The following is a 23,322-nucleotide window of genomic DNA, read 5'->3' as shown; positions in this document are numbered from 1 at the left end:
TAAATAAAGCAACCTAAAAGTTGTGGTTCTTAGGTTAATAATTTATTTATCTGAAGGATGAAGGAAGCTGTCTACTTTTGTGATATGAACTGCAATCAGCTTAAAAATAATTGACAAATTAATCCCTTCACAGCACAGCAATTGAAAAGGTGTTAGTTTTAATTAGGCCTGTCTGATTGCCTTGTCTAATCAAGAATCAAGGTGGTGTCTTTGATGGTTAAGGTCTATTGGGGCCATCTCTGACCTGCCAGCCATGTATGTTTTAGTGATTGATTCCTCACGTTTTCAGCCCTTTTCCACAAAGGGACCTGAAGTTTGCCAGTACCTTAACGTTTAAGGGGAAGGAAAACAAACATTTTGCCCAGCACTCCTATCCAGAGCCCTGTGTATCCTCTCTAGCAGTCTACAGTTCTCTCCTAAAAAAGCTTATCAGGTGGATGGCAGAGTCAGAGGCATGTGAGAGTGCTGTCTCATGCTGCCTCCCCTCCCAGGCACTCACCCTTCAACAGACACGGTTCAGATCTAGACAGGCCACGCTCATGGATGCTCCTAGAAAGCACTAACTTGCTAATACCTTGCTGCTGCTGCTGCTAAGTCGCTGCAGTCGTGTCCGACTCTGTGCGACCCCATAGACGGCAGCCCACCAGGCTCCCCCGTCCCTGGGATTCTCCAGGCAAGAACACTGGAGTGGCCGATAACCTTACATCTTTTAAAAAAGAAAACCCTGTAGGGGTAACTTAGTACTATGTAGCTTAGTATTACTTAGTACTACATAGAACTTAGTATGTAGTACTATGTAGAACTTAGTACTGCTTAGTATGACATAGTACTGAGTACGGTGTAGAAGGTAGTACTCAGGGCAGGTCTTCCCAGCAAACACTTGCCGGCGCTGCCGAGAAGGAGGAGGGGCGCGTCTCCGGAGCCCGCGTGTGACGGCGGCTCTTGTTCGCTTGCAGGTCAACGAGGTGACGGTGGAGCAGCTGGTGCAGCAGTACCCGCACATCACCTTCAGCACCGTCCTGCAGGACTGCAAGAGGACGCTGGAGAGGGCCTACCAGATGGGCTGGACGCCCGGCGTGTCGGCCGCCTCCTCCTAGGGTGCGGAGCCGCGGCGGGCCGGCCCCGGCCGGGATCGGGACTGCGCTGTGCCCCGTGCGTGCCCCGCCTGTGTGTATCCGCGTCGCGTTTGCATATTGCATAGCGTCAGCACAGTTGCTGTTTGTTCCCAGGTGAGCTGGTCTGTTTTTTTTTTTTTTCTTAAAAATGAAAGATTTTGACAGGCACAGACCTTTAGTTTTTAAGTTCAAAGGCTTATTTCTCTAATTTTTTTTTTTTAAACTGTGGAATAAAAAAAAAAAAAATGGATCCATTATTTTGAGCTTCTAATTACTGCCACTGGAGATGCCCCCAAATGGAGGCAGCTGCCTTCTTTCTTGATGGGGAAGAATTGTGCAGTTCCGCGGCTGGTGGCCAGAAAGGAGAGATGTGGCACTGGTTAGAAGCCTGAGAACTAGTGCTTTTCAGGATTTCAAGCACATCCACGGCTATCGGTTCTCATCCTGTCTCACAGGCGTGTGCGCGCGCACACACACACGCATGCACACACACGGCACACACTTTCTCTCTAGGCCATTTTCTGACGCAGGGGCCTGTCTCCAGGCCACGCCCTCCCCTGCCGCTCCTAACACACCGTCCCCAGGGGCTCCCCACCTGCCGTCCAGCGGGCAGCTTAGGGCCTAGAAACAGCATAGCCTTCTGTGAAGTTTCCCCGTGGACTCAACGATCCGAACCCCCCAGCCAGCTCACAAAAGTTAGTTATTCACTATTCTGCCAAATTCTCTGGAGTACTAAGTATTTTGAGTTTTACGTTAACATTGTGTTAGCTTTATTTCATGGATAGTAACTGGTCCGGATATATTTTAATGATGTTTGGAGCTAATCTTAGCATTATCCACATTAAAGTCACCAATGTAATTAATAGTATGCAGTTATTTAAAAAAAAAAAAACTCTACAGATCATTTAATTATTTTTGTTAATTTGGTAATTATGAAAGTATATTTCTGAGATTTGGGGCTAGTCACATTAATAGATTAATGAATGAGATATAAGTAGACAATCTTCCTATTGATTTTTTTTTTTTCTTTTTGCTTTGCTTTGGGCTTTAGAACAGGTTTTTTGGAGATGTGCATGTTATATTTTGAATAGTTCTTATGCTATTGCAAAGATCTATTGCTGGTTAATGTATGAGTTTAGAAGAAAAATTAGAAAATCTTTTCATTAAGATTCTGTTTACACTTGTCAGAAATAAGCATTTCTTTGTTTAATTAAAGATCTCCAGCTTTCAGTTTAGGCAATACCTATTAGTAAATGAATATACGTTTTGATCTCACACATCTATACAATTAATTCATAGTAGGGACTCAGGCTCATAATAACCTTTCCTATGTCTTGATTTATAATCAAGACAGCAGGGAGCCTTTTTAAGCTAAAGCGTGATTATCTTTCACAGTAGAGTTAGATATACAAAACCCTGATGTGTGAGTTTGCTATTTATTCTTTCTCAATGTGGACATAACTGTTTTTTTGGTCTTTAACAGATATACCCAGATTTGAATTTCACTTTATAGAAGTCCCAGTGTTCCTAAAATGATACTCGCTGTCAGAAGTGAAAAATAGCTTTACATTCAAACACCATTCACTTATTTATAGTAACTCCTTTTGTGTAAACAACTGTTTCGTTTGATCATGTCAACCTGTTTCTGATGTGGCGTGTTTTTGCTTTTAATTCCAGTCAGTTTTGAAAATCTATAATCGCTAAGCACCAAAAGTATTTTTTCCATCACTAAATGGGTTACTAATTTAATTTGAAGGGAATAAAATTTATGTAAGAAAAAAAGCTGTTTGCTATTAATAAATTGTAATTCTTCTTACACATCCAACTGTATCGTCTTCATATTCATTTCCCCACCACTGAAAAATATCTTAATTCACAATATTTTAACTGGTTTTTAATCCAAAACTAATTTATAAGATGACATGTATAGTAATAGCTTGAGGGAATAAGCAAAAGTTTAATTTTTATATATGTCACACTATATTTTAAATAGTTAAAAAGACAGAAGAGGGGAAAGCCATCAGTGATATAGATGGTGCCATTTCAGTTCAAAGTTGTAATAATCTTGGGATGGTTGTCAAATGTTTCAAAAGTGTATAATTGATTTTTTTTCATGTTGTGTTGTTTGAATCTGAAGTTCCGCACTATAACATGCTTTAGCCTGGGGGGTGGGGGTGGGGCGGGGGACTTGCACTTATTCTTTAAGATGTCGACTAATCCAGAAAGCCTGATGCATCATAACCTGGAAAACTGCTTTGGTGTATTTGTAGGAATCTGTAGAAATACCATATCCAGCCTCAAAGCACTAATCTCAAAAACAACCAAGAAAACATCACCTTGAATGATCCTGTGATGGTTGTTGAATGTGTTCTCATTAGATGCTTTGAAATAAGGCTTAAAATGATTTTTTCCTGGGCAATCTAAAGTTTCTTTTTTTGCTTAGAATGTCATAAATATATGTGAACATGTTTAACGCAGGGCTTTTTATCCTCTCCAAAATGTCAACAGTATTTTCAGAATAAAGACTATATGAAATACATTGCTGTAGTGGAAAATTCTGGTCTTTCGTCTTTAATGTCTGTTTGAGCGGATAAAGGAAACTCATCCAGTTTGTAGTTTCTATATTTCTGTGAATCTTTTGACCTTGCAATGGGTTGCAATAAAAGAGAAAGAAAACACAGTGTCTTTTGTTTTCTTTGAGAGACAATGAGTGGCCTCCCTGATGCTGGTTGGGTGTGAGGCGTGAGGCGTGAAGCAGTCTCTGTCCTTGTGTGTCTTACTACAGACTTTATGGAGGTTCAGCTAACTCAGAACAACAAACAAGGCTGAATTTAGGAGGTTCTCATTTGGCCAGTGAGTCCTGAGATAAGATTGAAAACCTCAAGGATTTAAATAATAGGTTTGTTTAAAATACCGTTTTCTAAACACTCATTCATTTACTTAGCAATTTTTTTTCAAAGTATAAATTTATTGAGTTAACAACATGTGTCAGGCACTGGGCATTTAAAAATAAATAAAACTCCTTTCAATCCTGAAATTGCTCATAGCCTAGCAAGAAGATAGTCTTAAAATTCTTAGCCATAGCAGTGGAGCACGGTGGGTGTAATAATTAGCGGGAGCATGGATAGGAAAGGCAATACCCTCTTACAAAGAGTGAACTAAAATAAAACAAGGAAAATCAGACAGTGAAGAGGCAGACAGGAAAAAAATTAAGCATTTGCAGCCTTGGCAATTTATACGTTGTTTTTTAAAAGGTTCTCCTGAAAATTGGTGTCACTGGCTACCATTCACATGGGCTTATCTGAATCTACAGTATTTGCATCATTTGTATTGCTTATAACTGTGTTTTTAAAAGGATTCATTACAGGAGTTCTCACTGCCCAACAAAAGCAGACAGAAATCATCCCAACCGACAAATAGCATGCCAGCAAACATGAACTCACCCTCTGAATCATAGAGAACAGCAGGAGTAAGCCAGCATTATTGCAAGTCCATAGGGGAAAAAAGAAGAAAGACTAGACCCATATCCTCAAAGGCTTCAATAGTAGAGGTTAAGCTACATAATTCAGAATAGATGTTTGATATATTCAAGTATATTAAAAGTTATTTATAACATGTATAAGAAAAAACTACCAAAAGAGGAACAAAAATATTTTTAAAATAAAATTTCTAGAATTTGAATGTTAGATGGATTTATTGAATGATATATGGATATATTGAATGAATAATTGAATGTTAAAATGGAAAGGCATTAGAAGAAAGGATTCAGCTATAGAGAGAATTCATACACTGAAAGGTAGGTCTGAGTAAAGTGAAGCAAAACTTGAAACAAAACCATGCTTTTTTTCCTTCGTGTGGATGATTTCCATATGGATGGCTGAGAGGTTATAAGACACATGGGACATATGAGGCTCTCAAACATATCTATCTAATCTTGCAGAGGAAAAAAAAATAGAACAAAGGAATGGCAGTGTTTAAGATTATAATGGTGTTTCATTTGTTTATGAAGAAGAAAATAAAGATTTTAGGGAAGAATATCAAAGGCTTAATTTTGGGTTAAATTTGAGATGCTTATTAGACATCCAAATGAGTACACTGACTTATGCAGTTTGATACAGGAGCTCCATTCCGCGGAGAGGTATACGCTGGCATTTTAAATCATGAGTCTGTCTGAAATTATCATCTCTGGTCACCATCCATTACTTTAAATAGAAAACAAAGTCTAAGCAGGAAGAGGAAGCAAAGCCTTCAAAGGAAAGTGAGGCAGAATAACCTGAGAGGGAGGCGGACACCCAAGTATGTTCTATCCTAGAATCAAGTGAAAGCAAGCACAGTTAAATCAGCCACTGCTCAGGGAGACCGTTTATGAATAGGAACGGGACAGGGTGACAACTGCGAAGGTTTAGAGCGGTGGTCACACCTGGCAGGCAGGCGTGCACCACACGGGGGGCTTCCACCGAATCCGGAGTTCTGCTTCCTAAGTTGAAGAGTGGATCACCAGCGCCCGTTTTATTAACGTGCTTCGCAGCGTGTGCCTATGTGGCACGCTTTGTCAGATTTTACAAGAAAGTTCCGTACCTTGGTTAAGCTGGTCGACTGGTGGTCCAGAATTGCTCACCCTAGATGCACGCTCCCCTCCCCGTGTGGGGTGGAGGCTAGCTCTGCGTGAAGCAGCGTTCACCCGGACCCCTGCCCGAGCAGGCGGCAGACCTGGAAGAAGATGCTGGCCCACGCTCGCTCCGCTCCTGCGCGGGGAGCAGAGCGTTGCCTGCCTCTGTGACTTCGCTGGCACTTTGAGCGGAACAGCTGTCCCCGTGCGGGGGAAGGCGGTGGGCATTCCCGTGGCGGGGCTGCCGCGTTGTCCCCTCCCCGCTGCAGGGGCCGCAGAAGCGCTGAGCAGCTTTGCAGAGGACTCAGGCCCTTCATTATCCCTTCTTTTTCAATTGCACAGTCAAATCTGGTATCGAAACCTTTTTAGGAACGCAGAGGCTTGTCTGATAATGTGAAAATCTATAGCTGAAAAGAACAGTCAGGGTAAAGTCTATCCATTTCATTATACGAACAAACCACGGTTTATTTACTGATCCTTCCATTGCTGAATATTAGGTTATTTCCCGTGTGGGTATTATGCTTGCTAAAATTCATCCCCAGTTTCTTGAGATAGTTAGTAGAAACACATGTAGCAATATTATTTCCTCAGTCCCTGAAATGCAGCCTTCTATCTCCAAGAAATAAACTTCGGAAAACTAACATCATCTCATAGGGAGCATTTCCTTTCCTGTGATTTTGCTTGGCTAATAAAACTGTACATGAATGCCCTCAGCCTAAGAAAAGAGAAATATCCAAAGAGCATGTGTTTATTTCAGCTCTTTTATTCACCACGTGATAGGTGGGTGTTTCTTATACTTTTTTCAGTTTGGCAATACTTTTTTCAGTTTGGCATCAGATCAAGTGGCAGGAGAATTCGTGGCTAGATCAGGCTGGTGGGCGCTCCACTGAGTTCCTTTGTATAACCTGAAATTTTCCAGTGGCGTGGCTGTGTGTATGCTCATGAGCTAATGTGCACCATACAATAGAAAACAACGTCGACTGAATGCAATCTATTTAGTCTTGTTTCTTGGAGTTTTTAGTGATTAACATAATGGAAAATGAAAAATTAGTGGACTAAAGGGCTTTTTAAAAGCATTGTTTAAAAAAGATGCTGCTTTGGTGGGCCTGGGTGGCTACTGACAATGATAATTTTTATAAATAATACCAAAATGAATGGTAAAAGCTCAGCAAGCTTGATTCTGTTAGAAAATAATTCTATTGTAATTTAAGCAGCATCTTGCAACTGACTCACTTACTGGGTTAAGTGGGGAAAAAAAGACATCGTGATAATTGGATTTCAATGAAACTTGTATTAGTGTTTCTTCGATTCCAAATCAAAAGATGGATTGCTATTCAGGGCCCGTGGATGAATATAGAGAGGCAAATACTTGGAAACACACTCATAGATAACTGAAATAATTGGGTTTAATGTGAAAATTCAGTTAGTGTCACCCCTCGTTATTAGATAACTTAGATGACCGAATTTGCTCAAATGTATGCTAATGGACATTTAGTCCATTTCCTTTCTCTTTCCCTGTGGCTGCTGTTGAATGTTACTGTCCCCATTTCTTCCTCGTTATACTTCATCCTTGGAGCTAACCAGAGTCTAAGATTATTAGTGATCAGAGTTCATTGCCTCCAAGGATTAATGATACGTTTGAAAGTGATCCCCTCACATGGAATTGGGGAGAGGCAGGGAGAATTAAGTAAGCTATATAAGACATTCCATGTTTTAAAATATTTTGTTGTGAATATAACAGAGAAAAGAGGTCACACACACACGTGTGTGTGTGTGTGTTTGGAACAGTTTATTAAAATCACAGAGCAAGCGCCACTTAATACATAGAGCAAGCCCCTATCCCAGATACCCTTTTCCAAGCATAGATGCCACCCTCCTTCCAGATAAAGTCACTCTCCTGGCCTCTATAGAAATCATTTTCTTGCTTTTGTTTTTGTTCAATGAAAAGAAAGAAAAGAAAATGTGTGTGTGGCCAGTGAAAAAGGATGTGAAAGCGATTCAGGGTTTGCCGTCTGAGTAAAGTGTCTTCTAGCTGCCACTGAAGCTTGAAAGAGTGAGTGAGAAACTAATGAAACAAACGTGGGGAAGTAGTAAAGATGGGTCATTTTTAATAAAGAGCACTCCAGGAAACCTCCATTTTGATATAAAAAAAATACCACCTGTTTGAATCCTTAAAAATGTAGTTTGGTTTTGCTTGGTTCTGAACTTTACATGAAAGAATCATGCTGCTTTGTAGCTTTCTGTTTTCACATGATCGTGTTCATAGAATCCATGCATTTCATTGTGTGGAAATGCCATTCTACTACCGAAAAGCGTTTGGTTTGTCTCCAAACTAAACATGTCCTTGTACCGGTTTCACAGTGCATACAAGCACACAGGATACGAACTTAGGAGAAAAACGGCTACGCCTCCCGTATCTTCCATTTCATTAGGTGAATCCACACCACTTCCCAAAACTGTGGAAGGAATTCACATTTCCACCAGCAGAGCATGGACGTTCTTACTGATCACCAATTTGCTTCCAGTTGCCCTGCAGGCGTGTCTTGTTATGGTTTAGTCTGCATCCTCCGGAATATTAGGAAGCTGGGTACTGTTTCATCTGTTTATTGACCACTGAGGAAATTATGGTTGTAAAAGCCTTTAAACCAATGTTTGCCTTCCCTTTTCAGATAAAGAAGGAACCTAGACAGGAAAGGCATGAGAGGATTGCCAGGGTTTCACTGTGGACCTTAGCTCTGGGGGCAAAAGCTGAGCAAGGGAGGCAAGGACGGTGAGAGGCCCTTTAAGAGGTTTACAGGCTAAACGGACAGACCTTTCTTTCCCTTCATCTCCCTGTCTCTCTAGTCCCTCATCTTCCTGTGACTTTATTACATCCTTCTGTATGGAAGGAGGCCATTATCGTGGATTTCAATGAGACATTATGGGGATATGAGCATTGCCTGAATGCAAAATTGTAGGGTTATTGTGATGATGTAATTAAATTATTATGTAATTAAATATTGTGTAAACCAATGAAATAAGAATGGGAAAAAAGAGAGTTGTCACTTCTCTGCTATAAAAACAAAGTTGAATGCTTTGAAAAAAATTCAGATGAAAAGATAGGCACAAGAAAAATCCTTCAGGTTAGTTATAGGGCACACAAGATGTAGAATGTGGAAAACATTATAAAGACCTGAGGGATTTTGTGTTTAGTTTGCTTCAAAAATGAATTTAATTTCTGACTCTTTTTTAAAGAAATTGAAGCTAGAAATCATAGACGATGTGTTATAGAGATAGTTTATTCAAGAATGACAATGTGGAACACAGAGAAAAACAGTCTTGTCTATACATCAAAAGATTAGCAAATGAATGCATACATATGTGCTTTTGTATGAAAAATAAAATATTAAAAAATATATATACTTAAATGATTTTTAATAAACTTTTAAAATTAAGTAACCAGCTAGCTGTCCTTGCCATACTGATACGAGGGATTTCACTGTGCTTGCTTAGACCGAAACATACCCTACTGATGGGAACTCACATTTTAAAACATAATATTTTTTCAATTGAAATATAATTTACCTACAATAAAACGCACATGTGTTAAATTACAGTTCTTTGTAACTTTGAAAAATATGTAGACTTTTGTAATACCTCAAGCTGTACAATATATATAAAACAAGCTATAAAATATATATGAGTGTATGCATATATAAATACATACGTGTGTGTGTATACCACCCTAGAAATTTTCCCTGTCACCTCACTCCACCTCAATCACTCTTCTGATTTCTATCACATATTATTTTTGCCTGTTATTAAATATCTTATAAGTGGACTCACAGAGGACATATTCTTTGTGTCTAATGTCTTTCCCTCACACGATTGTTTTTGAGACTTATTCGATTGGGTGTATCAGTCGTTACTGAGTAGTATTTCATTGTATGAATACACCACAATTTATCTCTGTTGCTCTTAATAGGCACTTGTGATATTACCAGCTTTTGACCAATATATGGTGGTTTAGTGGCTAAGTCATATCCAACTCTTACAACCCCATGGACTATAGCCCACCAGGCTCCTCTGTTCATGGGCTTTCCCAGGCAAGAACACTGGAGTGGGTTGCCATTTCCTTCTTCAAGGGATCTTCTCGACCCAGGGATGGAACCTGGGACTCCTGCATTGCAGGTGGATTCTTTACTGACTGAGTCACCAGGAAAACCCTGTTTGACCAATGTATATAAAGAGCTATAAATATCTTAGTAACTTTTTTATGAGGTATATTCCTAGGAGTGGAATCTCGTGTAAATACCTAAGAGTGGCACTGCTGAGTCATAGGATATGTTATAAACATAGTCCTTATAAGAAAACTCTCAAACTGGTTTCTAAAGTGTATGTTACTCTGCTGCCAGTACCAATGAACGAAAGATCCAATGAATTACTGTACGTCCTCACCAACTGTTGATATTGTCAAAAAATTTAGCCATTTTAGGGACCCACTAGAACTTTAAATGGGCTTTTGTTTTAATATTTGGATAAATTTAAAGATAATTGATATCTTAACAGTGTTGAATCTTCTAGTCCACTAACATGGAACATTTCTCTATTTACAGTTTTTGGCAATTACTTTCAGCAACTCAGAGTTGCTTTCGGAGTAGAGATCTTGACTGCTTTCCTTAAATTTATCCCTATGTATATTATGCTTTGATGTTATTATAAATGGGATTTACATTTTTTCATTTTTAGACTGTTTGCTATTAGTATGTGGAAGTGCTACTTATTTTTGTGTATTGCCTTTGTAGCCAGCAGCCTTGCTAAATTCACTTATTAGTTTTTATTAGTTGTCTTGCAGATCCCTAGGATTTTTTTAATCAAAAAAAATCTGCAGTAATAAAAACAATGCTGATTTCTTTCTGATCTTTACAACTTTTATTTCCTTTGCTTAATTTATTGCACTGGCTTATGAACTCCAATATAATATTACATACACATCATGAGAGATGACCTCCTTTTTCCTGATCTTAGGGGAAATTGTTTCATTTTTAATAATTATGATCTTAGTTATACAGTTTTGTATGTGCAAATAGTAAGATTGAAAAGAAATCATTTCTATTTTTAGTTTGCTTAGAATGTTTATTACAAATGAATATTGAATTTTATCAAGTGTTTTTCTTAATATTTTAATATCTAGTCATATCTATTATTTCTCCTAATATATTTTTCTTCATCCTGAATAATATTTTTTAGTATTTCTTGAAACTGATTGATAATGATCAGATAGATTCTTTCATTTATTTTCTTCCATTATATTTTAGCCTCTTAATGTCCTTCTATTTTCTGAAAGAGGATGTGAAAGTCATATCTTTCATTTATTAAATGGTTACAAGAATTCTCCAGTGAAATTATTCTTGTGTTAGGACAACACAGGGATTTTTTTCACTACACTTGAGTTTTAGAATATTGGCGTGAAGTTGTTGTTTCTAATGCCCTGTAATCTTTTAAATGTTTATAAGATCTATAAAGATACCCCTCCTCAGTCCTGCTTTTGGTGATTTATATTTTCTCTCTAACAAAGAGATTTATGTTTCTCTTTAACCAAGCCTCCACAAGTTCAAGGTCATTAGCCAATAATTTAACTAATGGAATAAAGTAAAAAAAAATCAACAGAGAAGATAACAGAAGCCAGAATCTCTGCAACACATGATCTACAATGTCTTGTGTCCAATCAAAAACTAACAGATATGTGAAGGCAAAAGGAAAATCTGACCAATACTCAAGAAAAAAATGAGCGGGTTGAAATAGATCCGATGTGATCCAGATATTGGAGCAGACAAGGACTTTAAAGAAACTATTATACATATGCCCAAGTACTGTGAGAAAAAAATGGTCATAATGAGTGAACAGATAAGGAATCTCAACAGAGAAATAGAAATTGTATTTAAAAAATGGAAGTTCTAGAACTGAAAAGTATAATACCTGAAATAGAAAATCCATTGAATATGGGTTTAAGAGCAAATGGAGTTGGCAGAAGAGTCAGTTGACGTGAATATATAGCAATAGAAATGATCTAATCTGAAAATGGAGAGGAAAAAAGGCTGGGCAGAGAAAAACAGAAAAATGACTCTGTGACATGTAGCACAAGTGGGCTAATACACAATGTGATTTGAACCCCAGACAAAGAGGAAGAAAAGAAGAGGTGAAAATTATTGAAAAAAATAATAATAGTCAAGTGCCTCTAACTTGGAAGGACTTAAACTCTAAGCCCTTTCTTGTCTGTGTTGGCAGAACTGAAATATCTCTTTAATCTTTTCAGCCTTCCAATTGTTGCTTTCGCTGAACTCTTTAATAGGCCCCGCTGTGCACGCGTGGAACACGAGTCAGCCAGGGCTTGGCGTCGGGCTTGTATGCAGATTCTGATGGATCTCTTTCATTCCCAGGACTTCCCCTTCAAATTCCAACCTCTTGGACACTTCCCTGACCCTTCAGGTCTAGAGATGGCGGCTTTTTGCTCGGATCTAGAAGGTCTCTAACCTCCCTGGTATCGTGCAGACTGAGGAGTCCTCTCAAGGGAAAAGCTAAGTCGAAGCCGGTCTCATGCAATGAGTGTGCTTCCTTTCTTTAAATGGTTGAGTCCCCTTTAATAGCTGCCAACTTTGGGTTGTTCTGCGGTGATTTCAAGAGGTTTTATGTTTGTGTTTTTTCCTACGGTCTAATTGTTATCTGTGGGAGGGTTAATCCAACACAAATGCTGTGCCTCTATCAACCCCACAACTCCTTATGTATGGATATTTTAAAAAGCCAAATTTAGACCGGAGAATTGCCATCAGTGCCACGAACATACTTTGTACAGTTGCAGAGACAGCTTGTTGCCTTCCAATACCCATATTCTCTTTCTTCTTCAGGAATAGTGAAAGTGAAAGTCACTCAATCGTGTCTGACTCTCAGCGACCCCATGGACTGTAGCCTGCCAGGCTCCTCTGTCCATGGGATTCTCCAGGCCAGAATACTGGAGTGGGTAGCTGTTCTCTTCTCCAGGGGATCTTCCAAACCCAGGGATCGAACGCAGGTCTCCCGCATGGCAGGCAGATCCTTTACCATCTGAGCACCAGGGAGGCCCTCTTCAGGAAAACCCAGTTGGAGGGAAAGTCACATTTCCCAATTTCCTCTGTGGCAATATAAGTTCTGCTGCATAGAAGCAGAAACTATTGAGAGGAAATTTGCAGACATCACTTTAAAGGAGAAAGAGACAGCAGAAGAACGCCCCTTTGTTCTCTTTTTCTCCTCCCCCAGTAGTGTCGACTTAATAGGTGGGATTTCCACATCCGCCTTGGGTCATGAATTGCTAATAGACAGATGGAGTAAACAGTTCCCGGGAGAGTGGGTCCTGTCTCTGTGCAGTCCCCACACCAGATCTGCCTTCCAGCAGGGTTCTATCAAATGAGGGAAATACCAGTTTTCACCTTGCTCTAGCTCCTGTTAGTAGTAGCTGATGCTAATCCTCACTGATGTAGGTGCAGGAGGCTCGTATAAGTAATGCACCAGTTATTAATGGTCCAAGTATTTGTGTTATATTAGAACTTTTATCAAGAAAGTATGTGAAATGGGGAGGGGGTGGGCATCGGCTGCAAACCGGGAGATCTCAATTCTAGTCCTGCCTCTTCCCACTGTAGCTACATATTTTTAAGCAAGTCTCCCTACCAGGGCTCTGAAAATGTCTCACTAAACTAAACAGTCCCTAATTTTCCTCCCCCATGCCACTGCAGCACTACAGTGTAGATCATGTTTTTACTGTTTTACATAGTTCTGGAGGATTTATTCTATTTTTTATTTAATTTGACCATGAATTTTTACTTCCAGACAAAATCCCTTTAGCCCTCATTTCCCAAGATCATTTGCTGACCAGAAGCAGAGTCCATGTTCCCGTGGGTCTTAGTCTGTTGACCTCAGGTTTTGAATGGAAGGCATACTTTTTTGCAGGGCACCTCTCTGCTCACAAATATTTCCCTAATTTTTTAAAAGGCTAGAATCCATCAGTGGCACAAATCAAACAGATAAAACATCTTTTCAATAGCACGGAGGCTCAGGACTGTGGCTGAGCCGATGAAATGGTTTTTATTTTCTAGATGACTATTTTTCAAACTAGAAATATGTTTTGCATCAGTGATGTGTTAAGGTCAAGTCAAGAAAAGAGACAATATGTCCCATGTCACGGCGAGCAGGATAATGAGAGTGTTCTCTGGGAGCTGGCTCAGAGGCTGTTCATTTCACCGGCAAAAGGTTATACCAGACAGATTGCTTCTCATTTGATGCCTTAAATTAAACTGCTGACATGGCCTGCCTCTAAGTAAGACGCATACGTGTTTGCCAAACAGACCCTAAAGAAAAGCCCTGTTTGAGAGAGGCAGTCCTTCAGCTGCAGCCTTGCCGGCTTTTCTGTTTTTAAGGTCGGCTTAGGAATTGAACCAGATTTTCAACAGCAGCCGAGCTCCTAGTGTGTTCATCAGGTAGGCCCGGGGGGTGGGAGGCTGGGGGCTTATCCGAGAGCTCTGGGATAGAGGTTAGCTAATACCTGCTTCTCAAATACTGCTTGGACATGTCACACATTCCAGACGCACGTGAGATCAGGGGGAAAAACTGAGGCTAGAGAAATCCCGATCAGAGGTTCCTTTCCTCTCTCCCGCCCCCAATTCTGGCCTCATCTTACCTTTCCCTCCAGCCAGCTCCACCCACCGCCACGTCAGAGCTAAAGCAAGACGAACGTCACGGCGAGGGGTCCCCTGAGCAGCCATGGGGGTGTCACAGGCGCTACCCGGGCATCGGAATCTGCATCCAAACCAGATTCCCCGGGTCATTCAGGAGTCCTGGCACAGACATTTCACATAGGATGAGGCAAGGGTGATGTGCCAGGCACAGTTCGAGGTTTGGAGGATACAGCAGCGAATGTGACGGACAAATCCTCCTTGCACGGAGCTTACATTGTGATGGGGGAGGCGGGCAAGACCAGCAAACGCGCAGGCGCTTCTGCTGGTGATGAGTCTAAGCGGGGGACGGGGTGAGGGAGTGCCTGCTTGTGAACGCACATCCTCAGGAAGACGGTAAAAGCTGAGCAGACGTAAAGGAAACAAACGCTTCTCTCATAGCTCAGCTGGTACAGAATCCGCCTGCAATGCAGAAGACCCTGGTTCAATTCCTGGGTTGGGAAGATCCCCTGGAGAAGGGAAAGACTACCCACTGCAGTATTCTGGCCTGGAGAATCCCACGGACTGGGGTCGCAAAGAGTTGGATGCAACTGAGCAACTCTCACTTTCTTTCAAAGGAAGCAAGGAAGGACACCGGCAGATGAGCGGCCAGGAGGCCCGAACCCCAGCCCAGGGCCTCCTCCTCTTTGCCAAGAGCAACATTTTGAAGATGCTTAGACTTCCTGGTGCTTATTCTTCTCATCTGCCAACTAGGAGTAAAAATACTAATTTTGAGGAATTTGGGGGTGACTTCAAGGATCAGAAGTAATGAACATAGGCTTGAATGCCAGGATTGAGGCTCCTTGATCCCCTGCCACTAACTCACAGGGGCGAAAACTGAGTGATGTGAGTTACCAGTGGAAGTGTAATGACTGAGCTCTGGGCAGTCGTCCTTGCTGTTCAGTCGCTCAGTCGTGTCCGACTCTTTACACCCTGTGCCCTGCAGCACGCCAGGCCTCCCTGTCCTTTGCTATCTCCCAGAGCTTGCTCAAACTCACATCCATCGAGTTGGTGATACTATCCAACCATCTCATCCTCTGTCTTCCCCTTCTCCTCCTGCCCTCAATCCTTCCCAGCATCAGGGTCTTTTCCAATGAGTCAGCTCTTCGCATGAGGTGGCCAAAGTATTGGAGTTTCAGCTTCAGGATCCGTCCTTCCAATGAATATTCAGGACTGATTTCCTTTAGGATGGACTGGTCTGATCTCCTTGCAGTCCAAGGGACTCTCAAGAGTCTTCTCCAGCACCAGTTTGAAAGCATCAATTCTTCAGCACTCAGCCTTCTTTATGGTCCAACTCTCACATCCATACATGACCACTGGAAAAAACAAAGCTTTGACTATACAGAACTTTGTCAAGGAAGTAATGTCTTTGCTTTTTAATATGCTGTCTAGGTTGGTCATAGCTTTTCTTCCAAGGAGCAAGCATCTTTTAATTTCATGGCTGCAGTCACCATCTGCAGTGATTTTGGAGACCAGAAAAATAAAGTCAGCTGGTGTCTCCACTGTTTCCCCACCTATTTGCCATGAAGATGGGACCAGATGCCACGATGTTAGTTTCTTGAATGTTGAGTTTTAAGCCAACTTTTTCACTCTCCTCTTTCAGTTTCATCAAGAGGCTCTTTAGTTCCTCTTCCTTTTGTGCCATTAGGGTGATGTCATCTGCATATCTGAGGTTGTTGATATTTCTCCCAGCAATCTTGATTCCAGCTTGTGCTTCCTCCAGCCCAGCGTTTCTCATGATGTGCTCTGCATATAAGTTAAATAAGCAGGGTGACAATATACAGCCTTGACGTACTCCTTTCCCAGTTTGGAACCAGTCCATTGTTCCATGTCTGGTTCCAACTGTTGCTTCTTGACCTGCGTACAGGTTTCTCAGAAGGCACATAAGGGGATCTGGTATTTCCATCTCTTTAGGAATTTCCACAGTTTGTTCTGTCAAAGGCTTTGGCATAGTCAATGAAGCAGAAGTAGGTGTTTTTCTGGAACTCTCTTTCTTTTTCCATGATCCAATGGATGTTGGCAGTTTGATCTCTGGTTCTTCTGCCTTTTCTAAAACCAGCTTGAACATCTGGAAGTTCTTGGTTCATGTAGTGTTGAAGCCTGGCTTGGAGAATTTTGAGCATTACTTTACTAGCGTGTAAGATGAGTGCAATTGTGTGGTAGTTCAAGCATTCTTTGGCGTTGCCTTTCTTTGGGATTGGGATGAAAACTGACCTTTTTCATTCCTGTGACCGCTGCTGAGTTTTCCAAATTTGCTGGCATATTGAGTGCAGCACTTTCACAACATCATCTTTTAGGATTGGAAATAGCTCAACTGGAATTCCATCACCTCCACTAACTTTGTTCGTAGTGATGCTTTCTAAGGCCCACTTGACTTCACATTCCAGGATGTCTGGCTCTAGGTGAGTGATCACGCCATCATGATTATCTGGGTCATGAAGATCTTTTTGTACAGTTCTTCTGTGTATTCTTGCCACCTCTTCTTAATACCTTCTGCTTCTGTTAGGTCCATACCATTTCTGTCCCTTACTGAGCCCATCTTTGCATGAAATGTTCCCTTGGTATCTCTAGTTTTCTTGACGAGATCTCTAGTCTTTCCCATTCTGTTGTTTTCCTCTATTTCTTTGCATTGTTTACTTATCTCTTCTCTCTGTTCTCCGGAACTCTGTATGCAGATGAGTATGTCTTTCCCCTTCTCCTTTGCCTTTTGTTTCTCTTTTCTCAGCTGTTTGTGAGGCCTCCTTGGACAACCGTTTTACCTTGTTGCATTTCTTTTGCTTTTGGATGGTTTTGGTCACTGCCTCTTGTATGCTATTAGGAACCTCTGTCCATAGTTCTTCAGGCACTCCATCAGGTCTAATCCCTTGAATCTATTTGTCACTTCTACTGTATCAAATCTCTTCAATCATAAGAGATTTGATTTAGGTCATATCTGAATGACCTAATGTTTTCCCAGCATGTGTACTAAGTCACTTCAGTCGTGTCCAACTCTTTGAGACCCTACGGACCATAGCCCACCAGGCTCCTCTGTCCATGGGATTCTCCAGGCAAGAACACTGGAGTGGGTTGCCATGCCCTCCTCCAGGGGATCTTCCTGACCCAGGAATCAAGCCTGTGTCTCTTACGTCTCCTGCATTGACGGGCGGGTTCTTTACCACTAACACCACCTGGGAAGCCCAGTGTTTTCCCTATTTTCAGTTTAAGTCTGAATTTGGCAATAAGGAGTTCATGATCTGAGTCACAGTCAGTTCCCAGGTCTTGTTTTTGCTGACTGCATAGAGGTCCTCCACCTTCAGCTACAAAGAATATAATCAATCTGATTCCGGTGTTGACCATCTGGTGATGTCCATGTGTAGAGTCTTCTCCTGTGTTGTTGGAAGAGGGTGTTTGCTATGACCAGTGCGTTCTCTTCCCAAAACTGTTAGCCTTTGCCCTGCTTCATTCTGTCCTCCACGGCCAAATTTACCTGCTACTCCAGGTATCTCCTGACTTCCTACTTTTGCCTTCCAGTCCCCTATGATGAAAAGGACATCTTTTTTTGGTGTTGGGCAGTTCCTCTAAGTCTTCCCAGAGCCCGGGACCCAAGCTGTGGTCTCACTTTCCAGAAGGGAAGTGCCGTCACGTGACCCCCGCTCACTGATTTCCTCCCTGACGCCCTCCCCACCCGCTCATCTCCGCGCCCAGACTTTATCATCTGCTGTCCTCTGACGTCTGACGTCTCTGAGTCACCTCTTCCCCAGATGATGGTCCTTTCCCAGGCAGGGGCTGCTTCCACGTTGCCCTGGCAACAAGAGTTTCTCTCCAACTCGAAAAGCTCTTGCCGTGTCTACATTCCCTCCTCCCTTGCCTTCATTTTGGACCATGCCACATGTAGCATCTGGCTGCTTTGTGACCCTCATCACTAGTGTGAGTCCTATTCCATGAACTTAAAGGGATGTTCAACCTCTTCATCCTGTTTGCTAGGTCAACAGGGACCGTGGGGCTGACTCACCTGGAAAGTGCCCGACTAGTGTGACGTTTGGTGAAAGGGAGCCTGGGGTGGTGGCCGTGCAGCAGCTTACATAGTTTATTCCTCACCAGCGATCAGTTCCTTCTGGATAATTTGAGAGAATGTCTGTATTTAGTGTTTCTGTAATTTTATTTTGTGTTTCAGTTGAGTAAGTGTTGCTGAATATCTGTAGAATGTGTGATAATTTTTTTTTCGGTAAAAAACTCAATAAAAGAAACATTAACATAGGAAAATATTTTATGTTGTGTAAAACACTTGGCTGAGGAAATGTTTTAATGCATTATATCAAAATGCTACAGACGCTCAGCAGCTAGACTCCAGGAGCGAGCTGTGTTTGGTACTAAAGGAGCTGGAACTCAGCATTGCCAGGTTGGGAGAAGGGCACTGGGGAGGCCGCGATCCCAAAAGGAGCTGGGTGTCAGAGGCTCCTCTTTGACTGAACCAGCTTTTATTGGGTACCATCCAACGCGAAGTACTAAATCTAGGCTCTTTGGAAAATACCAATGGAAAAATGCTTCTAACCTATCCTCCTAGGACTTGCAAACTAGAGATGGTCTGGGTATAAACAGGAGCTCATTTGGCCCATTTTTAGGGGAGTTACTGTGAACAAAGTACCATACAGCATGCAGGGAAAATGAATACAGAACAGAGATGGGCTCCGCTGTTGGTTCTAATGGGGTGAGAGAACGAATTCAAGAATTGTCGTAAAAAATGCCAAATGTGATGAATGGTAGATTTTGACACTGATGATTTTATATTATATTTTTAAACCCAGCATCTCATAACACTTCACAGTCCTGTTTGATGGGCTTTTGTTGTAGAATTTTGGTGACTTACAGAGTCCCCAGTAGTCATGTACGAATGTGAGAGCTGGACCGTGAAGAAAGCTGAGCACTAATAAATTGATGCTTTTGAACTGTGGTGTTGGAGAAGACTCTTGAGAATCCCTTGGACTGCAGGGAGATCCAACCTGTCCATCCTAAAGGAGATCAGTCCTGGGTGTTCACTGGAGGGACTGATGCTAAAGCTGAAGCTCCAATACTTTGACCACCTCAAGCGAAGAGCTGACTCATTTGAAAAGACCCTGATGCTGGGAGGGATTGGAGGCAGGAGGAGAAGGGGACGACAGAGGATGAGATGGCTGGATGGCATCACCGACTCAATGGACGTGAGCTTGGGCAAACTCTAACAGTAGTAGTGTTAGTTGCTCAGTTGTGTCTGACTCTTTTTGACCCCATGGACTATAGTCCACCAGGCTCCTCCATCCACGGGATTTTCCAGGCGAGAGTACTAGAGTGGATTGCCATTTCCTCCTCCCCTCTGAGCAAACTCTAGGAGGCAGCAGAGGACAGGGAAGCCTGGCGTGCTGCAGCCCCATGGGGTCACAGAGTCAGACACGACTCTGGCTAAACAACAAGAGTGGCAGAAGTCCGTGCTTCCCTCTGCTCCCATGTGGACAGTGACCACCAGAATGCCCTCACGCTTCTCCGTTCATCTGACCTCATGGGCCCCTCACACAGCAAATGCTCAATGAATGTGTGAGCGCTGAGTGAACTGGGCCTGCCGTGTGCTTGCCGATTTTACCCTGGTAGCCTCCTCCACTTAATGCATATGTGGGCTCCTGGCTTTAGTCATAACTTGAGCTTGCCTGAAATCCACAGTATGGAAAAGAGACTTTTTCTAATGTCACGCCCTCTGCCTATGAGGATATACGGCCCAATAATTCCGATTTCCACTCAAAGTCTCAAGGACTCCCTTGCAGAGGCTGGATTCTTGCAGGATTCAGACCATTGACATTAGACGTGATTCTTTGAAAATATTTGGCTTTGAATGGCTGGGACATTTAACAGTAACTCCACCACTGGTATTGTCTTCCTGTCCTGCCATTATATTACCTGACTAGAAACCTAACGCACTTCAGCTGTCAGCCCCTATGGGACAGAAATCTCAGCTCAATCCATCATGAAAATTCATGCCATCTGAATTTTGGCATTTAGGTCATTGCAGCTCCAAGTCCATACCATTCCAACACCATGAAGTGTAGCTCGATAATCACCTCTACTCCCAGCTCCTTGCAGAAGAAAACTGAACATCTTAGCCGACTTCTAAAGGGCTGCTGACACCCTGACCTCCACAAATGCAACCGTCTTTGAGGAAGTGTCAGGAGAGACACCAGATATTGGCTAGGATATTGGAGCCTTAACACACTGCAATTGAGGGCTTTAAAACCAAGAATCATATGACTTAAAGAACCAGGGTTTTTTTTTTTTTTTCCATTTTGCATAAAAACAATCTAACATTGAAGTAAAAGAAATAGGAAGTATATCAATTTTTAATAAATACAAGCCACAAAATAAATTTAATAAATTATAAATGATAAAATTATTGAAAAATTAAATATTAAACATTCCCACATAAAAATGTAGAACATTTATTAATTAGGGAGCATTTTCAGAGTAATACTTGCACTTTAAATTGCTCATAACTTTTTAAACACGCAGGGTTGCAGACCTCTAAAAAGTGGCCTCAGGGCATTTGCACGGCTGGTCACCCCAAAGGGTTCCCTGCAGGATGGTCAGTGTGGGGTGAACACCGGGGGTTGAGGAGAGTGTGGGCAACGAGGCCAGGGGTGGGATTCCTAGGACCCGAGTTTGTGAACAAGATAAGAGGTTTCTCTTTCCTTTTTTGGACCCCCCGAATACAAAGCAGAGCAGTCACCGTTCCATTGAACATTTCTGGCAGAAGCCGGGAAGAAAGGTCCATGCAAACACGTCTGGCTCTTTCCCAGAACGCTTTAAGGAAATTCCCAGTCCAGGTGCTTTATTTCTGGGCCTTAGACTGGAAACCAAGGGGAAGAAAACACAGTGAATGAGGGTATCTGGGGAGAGACCAGCTTTCAATTATCTTCTCCTCACCTCGTGTGGTGCTTTTCTTTCCTTTTCCCTCCTAATTTGCACACAGTTATTCTCCGGGTCCTCCCTGCCCTCTTCCCCGTTCTTCCACGACAGGAGGTGGAAGGGCTCACCCTGCAGAACGCGGAGCAGGAATCGCAGTGCGCCTCGGGGCCCCTGCCTTCCGGGGGCCCCGCGCAATGCCACCGCCCTCCTCCGGGGCTCTGATTGTCGGAGGAGAGCTGGGGGTAGGCGTGGCGGTGCGCTGTGCAAAGCGCCCTTCGCCGAGGGCCTCCGGCCCAGCTGCGGGGAGCCGGTGCAGGTAGCAGGCAGGCGGCCGGTGCTGGCCCCCCGACAGAAGCCGCAGGGCCAGCGCGCTGGGCCCTGTCGCCGCCGCCCCCTGCACAGCCCCTCGCTGGGCTGGCCGGCTGCGTCAGGCCTGCATCCCAGGTCAGCTTCTGCGTGGGGCCCTCCTGCCTTTTCCTCCGTTCCCTTCTCGGTGTCTTCATCTGTAGTGGCCGTCTCACTCCCCAGCTGTCTCACCTGAAGGACCAGCCTCGCAGCGGTGGGTACTGAGAGCCGTCTGAGACAGCAGAGGGCGAGATGGCGCCTAGAGCCGCCCGCTCACCGCCTACCCGCAGTGGAGACCCGTTTCCAGCGCCAGGCGCCGGTCCTGTTGCTAGAACTTTGCTCAGTGGTGAATCAGGCGGGCGTGTTGTAACAGCGAACGTGCCAGTGAAAGCAGCATACGAAACACCTAAAAGTGGGGAGATACAGCCCTGCGGGGGGCTGGGGGGCTCTCGCGAAGTGCTGTTGCTACCCCACGGAAGATGGGAACACCCGGGGATGGGCGACAGGGAGCCGAAAGTCAGGGAAGAAAGCGGGGGCCTCTTGGCCCGCTCACAGTGAAGCCCTCGTCGTCTCCAGCTGCAGAGCCAGGCCGGCCAAGGACCAAGCCGGGCCTTCAAGTCGGAGGAGACGAACCAACCAAGACAGGTGTGCTCACCGAGGTCAGCGCCGGGCTGGGAAACCTGGGACCTTGACAGAAGCAATCAGAACGTCGGGGTGGATTTCCTCACAGAGTCATGGCAAGTCCCAGTGGGAGAACCGCAAAGCCGGCTCCGGGGGTTCTGGAACAAAGCCACGGTACCTCCAGGGGAGAATTAGACACCTTTTGAAGTACAACTCCGGCGTATTAGTGGGGCCCTCCTGGAGGCAGAGTGACCGGCCTGGGGTAGGGTGGACAACACATCTCAGTTTGCCTGAGACTTCCCCGGGCTTTCACTGTTAACGCTGAAAGCCTCTCATCCTGGGAAATCCCCCAACCCTGTGTGAACAGGTCATGGGCAGCCTGCATTCGCCATCAGGGCTTGGGTCCTGTCCGACTGGCCACTTCAGGAGGTTGGGTGGGCCCTGAAACACTTCATCACGAGATGGACATGATCCATCTGGGATCAGATGTGAGCAGGACCTAACATACTCTATGAACAGGTAGCCCAGACCCAGAGCATCCGCCCTCTTTCCACGCTCCCTCGCCTCAGCACTAGCTGATGCGGGTGTAGGACATCTTGTATGACCAGCTGAAAACAGAGGGAAATGCCTGAGTTCAGTACACAGATGGCCTGGCTCAGTATGCAGTTTAAGTAAAAAATGGGCGGCAGCCTCAGCGAAGCCTTATTAGCAGTGGACTCGAGAGACCGTGTCAAGGGATAGTGGGCTGTTCCCCGAAGCATCTGGTCTTCAAACTACAGAAAGAGAAATGACCCTAGATTTGGATATATGTATATATTTTTTGGGCTGTGGGCTATTGCACTTACTTCATCGGCACATACGCCAGAATATATATGTGGGCCAGAGAGAGCAAATGTCCCGGCTCTCTGGTTAGCTGCTCGGTGGAAGAAAGGCTAGAAGTCTGGGTAAAAGGCCAAGTCTGGGGAAGAGGCGTGCTGATGAGGACGGCCAGTGACACCACCACGCG

The 23,322-nt window shown here is 43.4% G+C and overlaps 1 protein-coding gene across 1 annotated transcript in view; it reads left to right on the top strand.

Moving 5' to 3' along the window:
- The window catches only part of FBXL17 (F-box and leucine rich repeat protein 17), a 498,904-nt gene extending 495,109 nt beyond the window's left edge, over positions 1 to 3,795 (top strand). Inside the window, exon 9 of the mRNA XM_043913747.1 lies at positions 957 to 3,795. Coding sequence (XP_043769682.1) covers positions 957 to 1,097 — 141 coding nt within the window. The 3' untranslated portion in view covers positions 1,098 to 3,795. The remainder of the gene's footprint in view (positions 1 to 956) is intronic.
- Positions 3,796 to 23,322: the final 19,527 nt, after the last annotated feature.

Source organism: Cervus elaphus, chromosome 9, assembly GCF_910594005.1.
Source record: "Cervus elaphus chromosome 9, mCerEla1.1, whole genome shotgun sequence".
NCBI classification, from domain to species: Eukaryota; Metazoa; Chordata; class Mammalia; order Artiodactyla; family Cervidae; genus Cervus; species Cervus elaphus.
Note: the sequence above shows the minus strand (reverse complement) of the source record. Positions and strands in the feature narration are given on the sequence as shown.